Source organism: Sinocyclocheilus rhinocerous, unplaced genomic scaffold (assembly GCF_001515625.1).
Source record: "Sinocyclocheilus rhinocerous isolate Xijiao unplaced genomic scaffold, SAMN03320098_v1.1 scaffold1427, whole genome shotgun sequence".
Lineage (NCBI taxonomy): Eukaryota > Metazoa > Chordata > Actinopteri > Cypriniformes > Cyprinidae > Sinocyclocheilus > Sinocyclocheilus rhinocerous.
Genome location: NW_015632469.1, coordinates 1,320,746 through 1,338,758, shown reverse-complemented (window position 1 = coordinate 1,338,758; position 18,013 = coordinate 1,320,746). Strand labels below are relative to the sequence as shown.

Here is an 18,013-nt window from a genome sequence, read left to right as displayed (position 1 = left end):
GGATCAGCAAAATTTTTAATGTTTTTTAAAGAAGTCTCGTCTGCTCATCATTTGCATCAGCTGCATTTATTTGATCAAAAATATAGCGAAAAAATAAATAAATAATTGAATAAATGCATATTTACAATTCAAGCACTTAACTAAAATATGTATTAAATAATAAAATAAATAACTAGAGAAGGCTGACTATAATCAGCTTGCTTCCATTTAGTGAGAAAACCTACTCTTCACCTGTATTAGAAAAACACAGAGATCTGATCATCATCAGTCTGTCTGGAGTCACATGAAGAAACAGAACAAACTGAGACAGACTCAATCCAGAAGAACTGCAGTACTGGAGCTTTGCAGGAGGTTTCTTGAAGCGTCAGTTCTTCTGGATTGAGTCTGTCTCAGTTTGTTCTGGTTCTTCATGTGACTCCAGACAGACTGATGATGATCAGATCAGATCTCTGTGTGCAGCACAAACATCTCACTGCATTATTACAATTAATGGCACAATGAATGTTTGGAAATTTAAATGATATTTCCTATACTAGTGTTCTAATCATTCTGGCCAACACTGTAAATGAAAACATGCCTCAAACACAGACTCACCCGTAAAGAGATGGTGCCCAAGTCTTTGTTGACGGACATATCACCGGACAGGTTCAAGCTGATGTCCATGTTTTCACTCGTCACATCAGAGTATCGTTTTGATAACCTTTCCACATCGTCTCCAGCCAGTGAGGACCTGTCGCTCATCCCAGACATGCGATTGCTCGGCTCTTTGGACTCGGTTCGGTTCAGAATGGCATGGCTAGGCATTTCCCTTGCGCCGTGAGCTTCCTCCTCCTCCGGTTTCTCTGAGGGTTGCTCCGTGGTTTCTGAGGACGATCCGGATGACTCTGAAGGTTCTGGTGTTCCCAGCAAATGCAGCTCTGGTTCTGAGCTCTCGACCGCCTTGGGGTCCTCCTCGGAGGTGGGTGTGCTTTTTCCATCCTCGATGCCGGAGTCCGAGCTGGAAATCTTGCCTGACGCCTCGCTCTCAGGTTTGTCGTGATCCTCCTCTGGAAACCTGTCGCTGAGAACATTCTGCTCTTTCAAAGGGCTTTCGGTGGACACAGGGGTCCTGGGCTCCTCCTCGAGCTCCATTGGAGCTTCATTGTGGCGATGGTCCCCATATAAACTGGTCTCACTGGTTTCTGACGGGTCTTTGATGGGCGCCTAGAAAGAACACAGACAGAAAGCGGCTTGCGTGACATAAAAGCCTTAACATTGTCATATCCATCACCATGCTAAAATGTTCCGAGAGTTGTTATGATTGAATTACATTCTTACAGTCAAAACCAAAATTTATTCAGACGTCTTCAACATTTCTCACACTATCACAGTTCAGAAAATGGTACTAAAATATGACAAGAACTCGGAGTTAAACTGTGTCAGAACAAATTAATCTTGATAATGTCAGATAACTTTGATAGAAAGGACTGTAATGAATTCAGCTGTCAGCTGTTAAATTTAAGCACACAATTAGATAACACCAATTTAGGTATTACCAAGCAATGCTTCATTTTGTTCAGTCTGGGGTGTAAAAAGGTTGCATTAGCAATTAAACAAAAACATGCTCAGGTCAAAGTGTCTGAATAATTTTTGCTCCCAAATTTTACTGGAAGTCCACTGTATGAAGAATTTTTGGGTATTATACGTCACGGTTCACTTTATTTTGCTATCCTCACTTACATTTATGAACTATAGTTTCCTGCACCCACTAATAAAAAATATCAAAAATATATCTGGTCTGAATAATTTTTTGGTTTGACTGTATCTTCAAAATAACTACCAAATTTTGCTATAAGTTTGACCGCAACACATATAATCATTGCTGTTAATAGCGTCTGTTTGATTACATGACATTAACTAACTGCTTGATTTTCTGTGCATTTTCCGTGCATTTCTGCCATATGGACATCAACTTGAGATAAGCTATTACTAAATATAGTGTAGAAACTTTAATTTTCTGTAAAGTTGCTTTGCAACGATTTGCATCGTGAACAGCGCTATACAAATAAACTTGAATTGAATTATCGTGAAGTGCTGCATCTGTCAAACTTGAAGGCCAAGCTTCACAGGTTTACTATGGTTTGTCAGAGTAAACCGGCAATGCTAAGGTTGTGCCTGTACTAAAACTGACTGAGAAAACACATGGAGATGATGCACTGCTGTTAATAAAGACAGGCCAGATACGGTCAGTAAACTCATGCACAGCTGCAAGCCTTCACCCTTATAACTGTTTCCTTGCCAAAACGAGGAACCAATTGTCCTGTGCTTTATTTAACTCTAAAGAAATGTGGACGGCTTGTCTTTTGTTTCATTCTTTACATGAAGGCCAGATGAGAAGCGGAGGAGGAAGTGTATTAAGGGTTATTTCGGAACGTGCCATGTCAACACATTTACTGCAAACGGCCTCGAAGAGATCTTTAAATGGAGACGCTAATGTGAAAGCCTTGTTACAGTCAGATTACATGAGCGGAAGTGACGTCACAACCACATTGTGCTATAATGGTACATCGAGGGAAACTGGAGGGCAGTGTTGCCAAGTCCTTGGTTTTACAGCGGGAATCGTGCTACTTTTACAACGCTGCCGCGGGTTTTTTTTTTTAGTCTAGGGGCGTGTTTGTTTTGGTGATTTCAAATGTCAACATTGGCTACCAGAAATCACTTACCCCACCTTTAAAACAACCCGGAGCACTATTTCGACTGAGGGGATGGAGGGGAAAACCGTGGGAAAAAATGCAATTGGGCTAGTTTTTTTTTGGTTTTTTGTTTGCAGACCTGGCAAGCCTGCAAGAGGGCTCCTACAAGTTTTCTGAAGGTAAATGTAAGATTTTAGACCTTTTTAAGACCAAGTAAAGACAATTTAAGGAATAAACTGAAGGGAACATAATATGTCAATATATCAATATTATCTCTTAATAAAAAATGTATTGCCATCATGACATTTTGCTTCAATTAAAGACCTTTTTAAGGCATTATTTTGAGGAAGAGTGAATTAAGTTTATTAATTTATTAAAGAATTAATTTAGAAATTAAGTATTTTTTATATTAAGTGAAACATTAGCTTATGGCCATACAACTTCTCATCTGATCTTGGATAGGGTTCAATTTTCTGTGTTTTTCGCATGCATTTTGAGAGGATAGGATGACGAAAAGGAAAAATGAAGAAAAAAAAAAAGCACATGTGTGCACATGAGTTCTGGCTATAATTAATTCATCAATGCATTGCATTGTGGGATACAGCATTCCCTGCTCTGGTGCATACATCTAATTTTGGCAATGATCATCCAGGTATTTTGTGTACAAAAATGTGCTTACTGTATACATCATATACACTGCAGCAATGGTAAATGCTACACAACCAAAATGAGCACATATCTGCATAATTCATTGAGTTCTAAGCATGTTGTGCGGTGCTGCTTTTGTCTTTCATAGACACACCCGCACTGAATCGCAGAATAAACTTTCCATACATTAACAAGCGCTAAACAGATGTGTCTGTCTCTCTTTACGCCCCGAGCACTTTTCCATGAGCAGTGCATTATTTGTGCATGTGTATACTGAGAGATGTGTGATGGGTGAGAGATGTCCGAGCCGTACAGGTGAGAGGTCAGCAGGGTCCTCGTCTTCTGCTTCTTCATGATTGTCCTCGATCTCCTCCATCACCTCGGCTTTGGCCTCGGCCACCAGCTCTCTCAGCGGACGGTTGGTCTTCACCGAACTGACGAAAGGATGCTGAAGCACAGAACACACATGGAAAGATTATTCATTGCGCATAACATTAGCATGTCACCTTAAGCAGCACACACAACAAATAACATAAACTGGGAGATTAAATCATTTGCTTTGATTATGTGTCTTTCTACTCATCACTGAAAACCGTATCAGATTGTCATGGTTGCCGTCAAACTGAATCAAACCAGATTTCAAATTTAATGTTGCTTTGCAATGTTTAGAAAAGAAATACAATCAAATTAAATTGTCGGAGCAAGCATTCATATCTGAAAGGTCATCATTCAGTTTGGTTCAAAAATATTTGGACTCGATATTTTAAGAATAATTATAAAAATGATCGCACCCCTTCGACTTTAGATATTTACAATTAATCTTTCAATAATTTAACAACCAATTTACATCTTGATGGTTCTTTGATGGGGGTCAGACAAATAAAAACAAATAAACAAATGAAATATTTAATATTTTTAGTAGTGCTGTCAAAAGATTAATTGCGATTAATCGCATCCAAAATAAAAGTTTTTGTTTGCATAATATATGTGTGTGTACTGTGTATATTTATTATGTATATATAAATACACACACATACAGTAAATATTTACATATATACATTTACATTCTTATATGTTATATTATATATAAATATACTGAACATATAAACATAACATATTTTTCTTAAATATATACATGCATGTGTTTGTATTTATATATGCATAATAATATACACATTATACACACATATATTATGTAAACAAAAACATTTATTTTGGATGCGATTAATCGCGATTAATCGTTTGACAGCACTAATTTTTTGTTAGTTTTTTAATTTTATTTATTTTTATTTCAAAACTAATATTTATTGTTATTTCATTTCATTTTAATTTAATTTTTTATTATTTACGATTATTGTAACGATTATTGTAACGAGGTGTTGAAAAAGGTGGAAAATTTCCAGTAAATTTCAGAAACATTCCATAAATTTTGGAAACTTTCCAGGATTTTTGGGAATATTCCAGGGTTTTTTGGAAACTTTCCAGAAATTTACCAGAAATGTTCCACCCCTTTGCAACCCTAGTTTTAACAACATGTTATTTAACTTATAAATACACTTGCAATCAGCAGAATTGGCAGTTCATTACACACACACAAAAAAAGTTGTTCTTGAGAGAGTCTGGGGTTTAATTAGGAGAAGAGCAGGCACTCAGGTACTGAACTGTGAAAGCAGCAGTGTAATGGAGAGAAACGCTGCTCTCATCTATTATTCAGCTGAGTTGCACCTTGTTTAATTGAAGCGTCCCAGCTGCCAAGCGTATGTGAGGGCGAGTCAAGCGTTAAAAACATGCAGCCAGCAATATATCAATTACCACAACTACAGACAATGCATCCCAATTCACATAGCATGCATCCTAAATTGCTTCCCAATTCATAGTTTGCAGAAAATAGCCTGGCCATGTTGCCTGGATGATTGTCTAACACTGACACTGTATAAAAGCTGCCTTTGTGGAACATGCATATGATGCCCTTAAATGCATGTTAAAGTCTCATGACCTCCACCTTGGTTTCAGTGATCAGCTTTAAACTACAGACCTGGCCTATAAAGACTTTGACTTTGCAGTAATTGTTTGGCACTCAGGATCTAACAATGATATATGAACTTAGCACACAACTCTTCACAGAAAAGCATGCACCGCATATCAATGTCACCTTCAGCCCAACAAACACCTGTCTTCCAGGCTGCTTTGTACGAAACACCCAGAAGAGAGAGTGCTATCAGAAAATGAGCTGAAGTTACTTTATATTCAGTGGCTGCTCTGCAGATGTCCAGAATTAACTTCTAGCACATGTGCCAATAGCAGCCAAACATTATTTATAGTTTATGTAGGAATTACAAATAATAATAAACAACCAAACAAATATCGCAGCAGCGGCGCGTCTCGTGGGCTAGACAAACAAAACATTAAAATGCAACAACGTCACTTACATCATCATCACCGCATCTCTCGCTCCACTGATGACGCTCCCAGACGCACACCTAACATTTGATTGTACTATTTTTGCATTCAAATGCAAGTGTTTATTTTAAATTCGACTAATATAAATTTTTTTATTCACAATCTCCTCATCACAGGCAGGCACAGCACTCATGTCCGTGTTTGTGTGTGCTGTCTGCGTCACTCATAGCACGTGCCTATATCGTGCAATATATCGAAAAAATTTTATATCGTTATCGAGGAAGGTGTACCGTCGATAAATATCGATACCGTTTTATCGCCCAGGCCTAATGGACACATGACAAGTCTGTGTGTGAGATTCCTTACTTCTAGAAGCTGAGCAGTCGTCGGCCTCGTCTCAGGGTTTCTGTCCAAAGCTTTTTTCAGGAAATCCTTAAATTCCATCGACCTGAAATATACAAAACCATTAAGCATTCGCCCGAGAGGGGGATGCAATCTCTCGTTGTGTAATGGTGATAAAACAACATTCGACAGACAGTCACATTCTAGAAATGTTAAACGCTATAAATCTAAGAAAAAAGCCACAGCTATGCTCACAGAACAGCCCATCTTCGGAAGGAATCTTACAGTAATGATGCAAGTTACTAAAATCTTTGTGGCTCACCACTTGGCAGGCTGCTCCAGGGTGGGAGGCTCAGACTTGGCAATTTTTAGCAGGACCCTCATGGGGTTCAGCTCGTGGTGAGGCGGCTCTATCTGAGCCAGCTCGATCAGCGTGATGCCCAGAGACCAGATGTCAGCTTTGTAGTCGTATGGAGCGTCCTTCATGGTCTCGCACATCACCACCTCTGGAGCCATCCTGAACATACAGGAGACATCAGAGCAGGTCCAGCTCAGAGCCGGTCAGACCAAAACCAAAGGGCTTGAATACATTCCCAGTGAGGAAACAAGTACTTGGTACTTGTAATTGGATTACAATTACTTTTTTTATGGATTACATGATTACATATCATTCACACAAAGGCAGTAAATATTCATAATTTATTGATTCACACCAGTTCTGTTCAGTTTCTTAATAAACCAACCACTTATATGTACACCGACCACTCACACACACACACACACACATATATATATATATATATTAGTGCTGATATAACGATTAATCATGACTAATCGCATCCAAAATAAGTTTTTATTTACATAATATATGAGTGTGTACTGTGTAGGCAAATGTGATTTGTTTTAGCATGCTAAGCATCTATTCAAATAAATTTTCTACTGTAATTTTGCTGATGAAAAGGACATATAACAAGGACTTTATATTCAGATACTACAAGGCACAACTAATTTTTCCTTCCACAGAGGAAACTTACTAACATCTGTTGGGTTTACAATATAACCAAAGCCACACGTGCAAGGAAAAAAAGACTTATTTTTTCCAGATGCTTTAAGAAAAGACAAAAAAATAAATTGGCTTAAATGCATCTATCGTTCAGTGACATTCACTAATTATTAATATGTGACCCTGGACCACAAAACCTGTCATAAGGGTCAATTTTGAAATTGAGAGTTATACATCATGAGGGTGCAAAAAAATCTAAATATTGAGAAAATCATCTTTAAAGTTGTTCAAATGAAGTTCTTAGCAATGCATATTACTAATCAAAAATTAAGTTTTGATATATTTACGGTAGGAAATTTACAAAATATCTTCATGGAACATGATCTTTACTTAATATCCTAATGATTTTTGGCATAAAAGAGAAATGTATAATTTTGACCCATACAATGTATTGTTGGCTATTGCTACAAATATACCCCAGCGACTTAAGACTACTTTTGTGCTCCAGGGTCACATATTTAAAGTCTGGACAAAAATATTTCAAACCTGGAAGCCTTTGGTCATGTAATGTCACATTTTCATGTTTATTTATGTTTGTTCATGTAATTCAGAGATTCCCAAGTTTTTTTGAGAGGCGAACACCTTTGGCCTAAAATATTTACTTGAAGATTTCAATAATTTAACGAGTTATGTCCAAGGTAATCTAAAAGTAATAATCAGACTGCATTACCTAATATGTATAATCCAGATTATGCTACTAATTACAAATTTTGTAATGTAATCTGTAATCAGTAATGGACTACAATTTGTAAGTCATCTACCAAGAACTGTTAGCCAGTGACTGAAATAATTCACTACAAGCCACTAATAGAATTGATAACGTTTGTTTACGAGTCAGATAAAGCGATAAACTACCTCTAAAACTTAAAAGGAAGTACAAAGGTAAGAAAGGTATTTCATATCAGGGCATTCAAACTGAACTCTAGTTAATGATTGCTTTAGTCCTGTGGGACACAACAAATCTGTCCCTTTCTCTTAGTTTTATCGGAATCTCATGAAATGTGTAATTATTAATTATAATTCTGTTTTGTATAATTATATTACGCACAAACTATTTTGGAGGGCCAAAATTATTGACCAGAAACAGTGACAATTAATTAGAGCTCAGTTGAAGCGGCACATGAACCGATAATCTCTTCCTCTTTACTACTAGCTATAGCACAAAATAAACATGAGTGAACATCTGAAGGTGTTGAAAAAAACTTCCTGAAATGAATCATGTCTCATGTAATCAGTCAATCTTTCAACAATAGAAAGACGTCAATAAAAGAGCTTAGAAACAATGTCACATAACTTCATATTTACCTCTAGAAAGCCATCCACTGTCCATAACTTGTTAGCATTCTATCATTTTGCTAAATGTATGCACTATACTATTATATTCATTAAATTTCAATTAAACTTTTGTCTTCATTATTAAATGTATGTTTGAATATCATGAAAACAAGCTTTTATTACATCCACCGTCTAAATGTTTATATTTAAACTACAAACTGGAGTAGTTATATAATTAAAATCTCCTCTTAATTAATTGATTATTAAATAAACCTAAAATATATTTGTTTTCGATTATCAGTGAAATTAAAACTTTAATTTTGGTTTTGGTGCTTCGGTGTAAAATTCATTTTGATGCATGTCATTATTTAGTAATTATTATGTAATAAACCTGCAATGATTAATAATAATTATAATTACTTTTATTTAGTGACTTGCCTGACGAGCCTGTCTGCAGTCATGTGACATGCTGTAAAAATTAACAGACTGCTGTAAATATTATATTATATCTATTATATATTACATATATTATAATATAGATCAACCTTAAGCAGTTTCAACTGCACTTGCCCAATATATTTTTGCCTGAAATGATTATGACAGCAGATCATTGATTTATAGCACTTACCAATATGGCGTCCCGATAAAAGAGTCTCGTCGTTGAAGAGTTTTGGTGTTTTTTGCAGAAACTCCAAAATCCGCTGTAAAAAAAGCAGAAATGCTGGATCACATGAATATTTCATCCCAATCTTAAAAAATTTCACGTTATAATCTGTAAAACCTCTAATATATATTTGATACTATTTTACATGTTAAGTTTGGGGTTTGTAAGATTTGTAGATGTTTTTAAATGAAAGAAGCCTCTTTTGCTCGTCAAGGCTGCATTTATTTGATTGAAAATACAGTGAAAACAGTACAATTCTGAAATATTATTACAATTTAAATGAACTCTTTTCTATGTGAATATCTGTTAAACTGTAATTTATTTCTGTGATCAAAGCTGTATTTTCAGCATCATTACTCCAGTCTTCAGTGTCACATGATCTTCAGAAATCATTCTAATATGCTGATTTGCTGCTCAAGAAACATTTCTGATTATTATCAATGTTGAAAACAGTGATGCTTAATAATTTTGTGGAAACCTTTTTTCCAAGATTCTTCGATAATAGGAAGTTCCTTCAAACAGTAAAAATAATTTACAATATTAGTGGTTTTGACTGTATTTTTTAGCAATTAAATGCTAGGTATTTTTTTTGGTCTGTCTAGCAAATGCTGGATATATATTTATGTATCAGCTATGACAGATACGAGTCCTCAGTCATGTGTGGAGCTGATGTTTGGCGGACCATATCTGAAGCACATGAGTATGTTTCTCTCACAAGAAGCGCTAAAAGCCTGATACCATTAACCAGCACACAATGAAGCCACATTCGGTTACACGTGAAGCAGCATTCAGAGGGAATAATTTGCTCATTCAATCACTAAATCCAGTGAGACTTGAGCAGAGAAGTGTAATGAAATATTCAGTCAGCTCTTGGCAAACTGTGGTACTTTACAACACAACCTTCATACAAGGTTTCAAGGAATTGTGGATTGTGTGTGTGTGTGTGTGTGTGTGTGTGCGTAAGAGTGTGAGAGAGGTCAAAAGAATTAGTAAGAGATCTTTTGCTCTGTAACAAATCCTAACTAGACAGCATTTTAAGGCATCACAGCCGCACACCTGATCATTTTAATATGTCCTTGCTGAATGAAAGTATTATATGAATGGTACTGACTACTACTAATTGGTCATGTATTATGGCTTCCACAAAAATATGAAGCAGCAAAACTGCTTATCAACACTAATAAATATTCAGAAATGTCTTTTAGCAGCAAATCAGCATATTAGAATGATTTCTGAAGATCATGTGACACTGAAGACTGGAGTAATGATGCTGAAAATTCAGCTTTGATCACAGTAATAAATTATATTTTCAAATATTTTTACATAGAAAATATATGCAAAAATAGTATTTTTATTGTACGTTTAGCTAATAAATGCAGCCTTGGTGGGCATAACAATAATATATATAAAATATATTATGTATTATTTTATTTTTTAATAATTATTTTATTAAAAATAAAATAATCTTAGTACAGAGTTGCTGCTTATGTAGAGCGTTCCAAATCAATCATGTTTGTTCCAATTCAGTTAGGATGATCCCTTAGAAGGCATCAAGCCTGCTCACTAGGTTCTGGAACAGAATTATTGTCCTTCGTCAAATTATAATGAGTTTGTGTGCTTGAGAAAAAAAAAAAGACAAACGATACCAAATAAATAGCGTGGTTGTCAGTTTTAAACCACACCCAATTGAAATCAGACGACCGGTCGGACTGCTTCGTTTACATACGAACCTAGCTTGATGTCTCCGTCCAGTGTGAGGAGGATGTTTCCAGCCTTCAGGTCTCTGTGGATGATCTTCATGCTGTGGAGATACTGAAGAGCCTCCAGCATTTGTTTACAGACCACTCGGATCTGAGGCTCTTCAAGACCCCTGTCCAGCTCTGAAAGACACAAACAATAAAATCTTCAGACTAGTGCATCACACACTTCAAAAGAAAAAAGCTATTATATTATATTATATTATATTATATGACAATTTGAACCCTATTTTTAAAAGTATTAAAAGGTATTTTACAATTCTGTCAATGTCAAACACACAAACATGCATATTCAATAAACTTGAGTTTGAGAGGGCAATGAACTTTAAGTGACCTTGACTGGCTCGTTCAAAAAACACCCAAAATAATGCAATATCCTGTTTAAACTTCAGGGGACTCACCCATGAGCTAATAACCAAGATCATCAAAAGGAAGTTGCAGGGGGCTTTTATGAAAACAATAACATGAAGGAAAGCAATAGGAGATTCAGGTCTTACCTAACATGGTGGCATCGACAGCACCTCCAGGGCAAAACTCGATCATTATCTGTGGGGGAAATGAGGTACAATGTGAGAGGGTTTTGTTCAGGGCAGAGATTTCTGGCTCATTCAGACACAGAAGAACTCAGTGGAGTTGGAAGAAAATAGTAATTTGATGTAAACAGGAAAAGGTGGTGCAGTGTATGTGAACAATGTCAGACTGATCCAGTTTATGTGAGAATTAGAGGAATGAACTTCATGACTCATACACTCATATAAAAGTTTGGGATCAGTAAGATTTTTTTTTTTTTTTTTTTTTTTTTAAAGAATTCTCCTCAAGGCTGCATTTATATAATCAAAAATACAGTAAAATCAGTAATATTGTGAAATATTATTACAATTTAAAATAGCTGTTTTCTTTGTGAATATCTGTTAAACTGTAATTTATTACTGTGATCAAAGCTGGATTTTCAGCATCATTACTGCAGTCTTCAGTGTCACATGATCCTTCAGAAATCATTCTAATATGCTGATCAGTGTTGGAAACAGTTGTCTTTTATATCACATTTTATCAATTTAACACATCCTTACTGAATAAAATTATTAATTTATTTCAAAAAAAAGAAAAAAAAAACATTGACCCCAAGCTTTTGAATGGTATTGTATTGGTACAAACTAGTGCTGTCAAAATTATCAATTAAGTTTCCAGTTTAACGGCGTTAAAAATATTTAACGCAGGGGCGGGGCTAGGGTTGGCTGCGCCACTCACAACTGCTGCTTCCGTCTCTTTTTTCTTGACAAAAATTGTGTTTATTTAGACGCAGAACATCTTTACAGGCACATCAGATGGGAGACTTTCCTTTTCCCATTTTTGTTAAAACAAATTTCCCTCTTCTGTCTGCCATTATACTGTGCTTGTCATGAACATGCTCTTCAATTGCACGCACAAATGCGCCGGCGCGCTGTATATCATTTTATATTCAAGTGCAATTATATATAAAAGGTTGTGAGAAAACACAATGCGTATCAGATTCGTGTCACATTCAGCAGTGGCAGCTCTTAAAGTAATAGCAGCCAAAACAACCTAATAACCGGCTGCTGTGATGACTGTTCATCAAGAACAAAAGAAAAAAAGGAAATCAGTAACGTTTGTAGCTTTAAGGATTCGTCTATATTTAATTTAGAATTTAGTGTTTGATAACTTTATTTAACCCTACTTGCTGAAGGGCACAGGTAAATATGACATTTATTAAAATGGGTTTATGTGAAGATTGTTTTAAATTCACTTAAATTAGAAATTGTTATTTTTTAAAGTCTAATAAATGTTAAAATTGATAGATCTCATTTATACTGTAATGTTGAATGGCTATAATCAATGGTCAATTTCATAGAGACATCAGTATTATTGGTATCAGCGATACTCGCCTTCAGTCATAAAAAAGATGCCACTAAACAAATATTTAAAAATCTACTCTTTTTATGTTGTTTGTACATTAATTTGAAGATTGCATGTGAAATTATTGCAATATAAAAGTATATTTAAAAACTTTAATGTTAGGTGAGTTTAATCACGATTAACAGTGATTAATTTCAGAAAACAAATGTGTGATTAATTTGTTAAAAAAAATTAATTGATTGACAGCACTAGTACAAACGATTTCTATTTTTTTTAAAAAGCTGTTCTTTTAACTTTTTATTCATCAAAGTAACACAGGTTCCAAAAAAAAAATATTAAGCAGCACAACTGCTTAGAAAACTATAATTTTAAATTGTCATATTATTTCACAATATTAGTGTTTTCACTGTATTTTTGATCAAATAAATGCAGCCTTGATGAGCAGAAGAAACTTATTTAAAAAGTCTTTCTGATGCCAAACTTTTGAACGACAAATACAGTAGTTTACACAAACTAAAAACAAATGCTGTTTTTGAATCAGTCTGGCAGGCTGACTGGTTAGATTAGAAAAAATAACCCAGAGATGACGATAAATTAGGTGAAATATAGTTGACATAACGATTAATCTTCACAAACAGTTTAGTGAAACGTGATAATTTCCACTGTGTCTTAACCAGACACAACACAACAAACTTCCAGTGACCAGAAATGTGTTTTATGCACACTAGAAGGGAAAATTCTGCACGCGACTCAATCACAACCAATCAGAACAAAGCTGATGTTTAATTTACAGTTATGTGGAACACAACTTTGGACCAGTGAGTTTCCGCTGTAGGCAGGGCTTCAGTGCTGCAGAAATAACAACTTAAGGAAAAGAAGAAGAAGAACACGAAACTGAAAAAAAAATGCCCTGCTGTCTGTCATTGTTGCAGCTGGTTAGTACAAAAACTGACATTTGCATGGAAGAGACAGACTTGTTCATAGCCTGGCTAGGACATGTGCTATAGTTTGACTAGAAAAATAATACTCAAATCACTCTTATTTCTATGGAACTTGAGTTATTCAGTGTCACTGGCTGAGTCTGTGCATGTATTTCTAGACTGTGCTGATGTTTCAGTTTTTGTTCCTCTATTTGAACACATTTACAGATTGTGTAATAAAGATTAAAGATTAGGGATGCACGATATTGTTTTTTTGCCGATATCCAGATATTTTTCAACTCATTTTTGCCGATACCGATACCTATACCGATACCAATATATTTCCTTTTTTTGGAAACAACACCAAGTCTCTCCTGTGCAGAGATTCTAAACAAATTATTTTTAATTTTGATTCGTTTTTAACAAAAACTTATTTGTTAGAATTTTAAAAAACAATAATGAATTTCTTTTATAATGAGAGTGCATTGAAAGCTTTGAAAATACTATAAATCAATCACTTTTTTTTTTCAGAGAGACGCAGTGGTGGTAACCTTAACAGTTTATTTAAAGATTTAACATTTGTATATGGTCTAAAGAAAAGAGTTGTAAACATTCTGAAAATCTTTCAGAGCTCATAATCTGTTTGAAAAAAAGAAAAAAACATTAACATTAATACATTAATAAACAAATCTGTATAAAATTATTTAATTAACAAGTGTCATGTTTGTGATTTTTATTCATGCAAGCTATATCGTCTGACCTTTAAATCAAAACATACTCATGATTTTACGACATCGGTTACTGCTTTATTTAATCAGAAATACAATCTTAATGTTATTTGTGTATTTTACTATCATTTTATTACAAGTAGGCCAACAGCGGCCCCTAGGGAATTAAAACTCTTTACCTGACGGGCATTAGGCCGCCGCTGCATGCGCTAGTGACTGTTGAATCTATTGCGCAGCGGATGCGTCATTGTGTTCATGCATTCTCAGTTTAAAAGCAGTGATCAAAACAGTGAATCTAATCACCATTCAGGCAAAAATTCGCTTCAAGAATGACCACAATGCTGACTTGATGTTATTGCTAGCACACCCTGAGCACATACGAGTTATTCGTCTTATCGGAAAGACTTATCGGCATAATTGTACATATCGGACACATGCCAATGTTTACATTTTAAGCCATTATCGGCCGATTCCGATATCACAATAATATTGTGCATCCCTATTAAAGATAGATACTTACCACATAAAAACAAGACAAATTCCATTTAAATAAGTTAATTATATCGATCAAACATATTTTTTTTTAAACATGGAGGATTTTTTAGCTGAATTAAAAAATAAATAATATGAACCTGCCTCTAGCAAAATATATGCAGTAAGTTAGGCCCAATAATAATTCAGTATCATAAACTCTTATATCATAAAAACGGGAATGCTATGACATGACTAACAATGTCATCACGTTCAAATGACAAAGATACACAATATCTCTAATATGTGTGTCAAAGCTGTTGATTAATCTTAACTTGATAAGTTCAACATACAAAAAGCCTTGCCATGTGTTGCAAATGATAACCACCTTAAATCATTTTGTTTTCGCAATCAAAGCAAATTCCTGAGTCATTAGACAATTTCACAGCATTTTCTCAATGCTCTCTCCAGATGAATGGGATAACTGCCTACCTGTTTAACGTGAACCAAGAAAACCTACACCTTACATCGCCAGCCAAAACAATAACGGACCAAGATCTTCACATACTGTAATTTGGCTGTCACTGATATGAATTTGCAAGTTCTCCAAACAGTTCCAGAAGGTTCCTTTAAAATGTCTATACAAATACACAAGAAGTAAGAGGAATTTACAGTCGTAGACAAGAATGGCTCCTAAGCGATTGAGGTTTTCTGTTGTTGGATGTTATAATGAACATAGCAGTCGTCATTTACTCCCGACATCTGAGCCGCTGAAGACGCAGTGGATTACATTTGTTTCTTAAGGGAATGCGCCCCCGATCTACCTAAATGCGTCTATGTTCACGCGAAAAATTCGTGATCCAGCTTCACCTACAGAAGAAGTGAGTATAAGGTTTTTATTTATGAATCTTTGGAAATCGCCTTTCCTAATAATGTGCTAGTTAGCAAGTTTCACGATGAATGCGGCTAAAGTTTACCGTCTCTCAGAGAGTGGCTCGGAAGAGAGGGGCGGGGTCAGCAGAGCTCATTTGCATTTAAAGCGGCATGCAACAAAGCGGCTTGCTGTGAACAGAGCTGTTTTTGACAGGCTAAAAAGGGTGTTGTTTTACACTACATTCAGAAATTTTAACCAAACTATGTTACAGACTTTTCATTAAGACCCTAAAGAATCATATCAAACTGTGGACAATGGGCATCCGATGACCCCTTTAAAGGTCACTATAAGAGGTGTGCACAAATAATCAAATATTTTAATATTCGATCTGTAATAAAATACAAACACTATTTGAATGAATCGATGAATCACCTGCGATTATGAACGCGATATTGCGTAGCTTGTCAGTTAACTGTGGCTCTGTGTAGTAAATGCTGCTCAATCTGAAAGCACGTGATGGAGATTTACTACTAATCACAGAACCGGCTTTACTGACGAGATGTGCATGACAATCGCATTCGATTATTTGCACAGCCCTATATCATATGCATGCCAAAGTTAATTTTTGTATATAAATAGCACACCAAATCGAAACAAACTCATGCTATTGAGACGCACATTCATGAGATCGGGTTGGACATACATATGTATGCTTCCTACCTACGTTTCCTCGAGGGAGAGTGGTTTAAGAAAAGAAAACACAAAGCACTAAAAGAAACTTTGCTTAGCACAGAGTTATCTTTGTGTCTCTGGAACGTTTGTGTCGGCGCACGTTCTTATTGTTATCAGACTGAGGTGCCAACCTTAAGCATGTGGATATTATTGTTTTTCCCAACATTAACATGTGAAACAATATAAACATGATAAACCCAGGCCGACTCCAATGTAAGTACGTTCTGTACTGTAATTGGCATGGTCTGCTTTATTTTTTCGTTTGCTCTGCTTGAGCTTTAATGCTTTTGTTCTTTATATATATTTTTTGTTTACACATGTTTTCAAAGAATACCCTGAGATATAGCGTAGTGTTGTGTAAGAATGTTGTGTATAATGTCTAATCATAAGCTTGTTTAGAAATGGTGACAAAAACTTGATAAAAAAAAAAAAAAAACATCCTTCTCATTAAAAGTGATTTAAATGAACAAATATTTGAATATTCGTTTTTTATGAGCCCAAATATTCGAATACAATATTTTTGAAAAATGCCCATCCCTAGTCACTATGTAATCACATGTCGTTCCAAAACACATACTATATAAAATGAATGAATGAAAAAATACAAGGCGGCACAATAAACGCATCATTAAACTAGTCCATATGACTTTTGTGCTATATATTTAAACTCTTCTGGAGTCATTTGATTATAATGTATGTGGAAGAGGCCTAATTTGTCACTGTCATTCTTCAAATTCATACGAGTTTGGAACAACATGATTAATGACAACATAATCTTCATTTTTGGCTGGACTACTCCTTTAGGAATGTACATAGTTAGAGAGATTCTTCAATGTTTAAGTAGAACAGCAGAGTTTGTAATGTCTTGAAGATCCTGAGCCAAAACTGCAAAAGTACTCAAAACTATTTGTTCATGGAAATACTGTCCCATCAAAGCAAAGCCCACCACCCTCATGTCTCGATCCCTGTGGACTGGTAAACACAAGTGTCTGTATATTTAGTGATGGAGGCGATTACACAGTGACACAGTTTCATGACTGCCTCCAAGATACATAAACCACATACCAAAGCAAAGAGACATGGCATCAATCCAACAAACCAATGTACAATCCAATAAAACTGCTGTTTTCTATGATGGTCAGCAACTTCACTCCTGAATCCCTTCACGTATACAGTCAAACCAAAACTTATTCAGACACCTTCCAACATGTCTCACATTATCACAGTTTATTCGCTACAGTTTAGAAAATGGTCATAAAATATTACAAGAACTCAGAGTTAAACTGTGTCAGAACAAAATCATTTTGATAATGTCAAATAACTTTGATAGAAATGTATGTAATGGATTATAATCAACCAAAAATTATTCAGCTGTTAAATAAGTACACAATTAAATAATATCAATCTAGGTCAACCAGTTACCAAGCAATGCTTAATTTTGTTCAGTCCGTGGTGTAAAATGGTTGCATTAGCAATTAAAGAAAAACACTTCAGCAAAACATGCTCAGGTCAGAGTGTCTGAATAATTTTTGGTCACAAATGTTTATCAGTTTTACTGGAAGTCCACTGTATGAAGAATTTTTGGGTACAAT

The 18,013-nt window shown here is 35.3% G+C and overlaps 1 protein-coding gene across 1 annotated transcript in view; it reads right to left on the bottom strand.

Annotated features, from left to right (window-relative positions):
• Positions 1 to 18,013, bottom strand: part of LOC107742442 (serine/threonine-protein kinase 10-like) — a 49,841-nt gene that overhangs the window by 16,078 nt on the left and 15,750 nt on the right. Inside the window, exons 3-9 of the mRNA XM_016555409.1 lie at positions 11,319 to 11,367; positions 10,795 to 10,944; positions 9,029 to 9,101; positions 6,385 to 6,579; positions 6,087 to 6,168; positions 3,634 to 3,768; positions 595 to 1,203 (exon numbers count right to left, since the gene is read on the bottom strand). Of these exons, the coding sequence (XP_016410895.1) occupies positions 595 to 1,203; positions 3,634 to 3,768; positions 6,087 to 6,168; positions 6,385 to 6,579; positions 9,029 to 9,101; positions 10,795 to 10,944; positions 11,319 to 11,367 (1,293 nt within the window). The remainder of the gene's footprint in view (positions 1 to 594; positions 1,204 to 3,633; positions 3,769 to 6,086; positions 6,169 to 6,384; positions 6,580 to 9,028; positions 9,102 to 10,794; positions 10,945 to 11,318; positions 11,368 to 18,013) is intronic.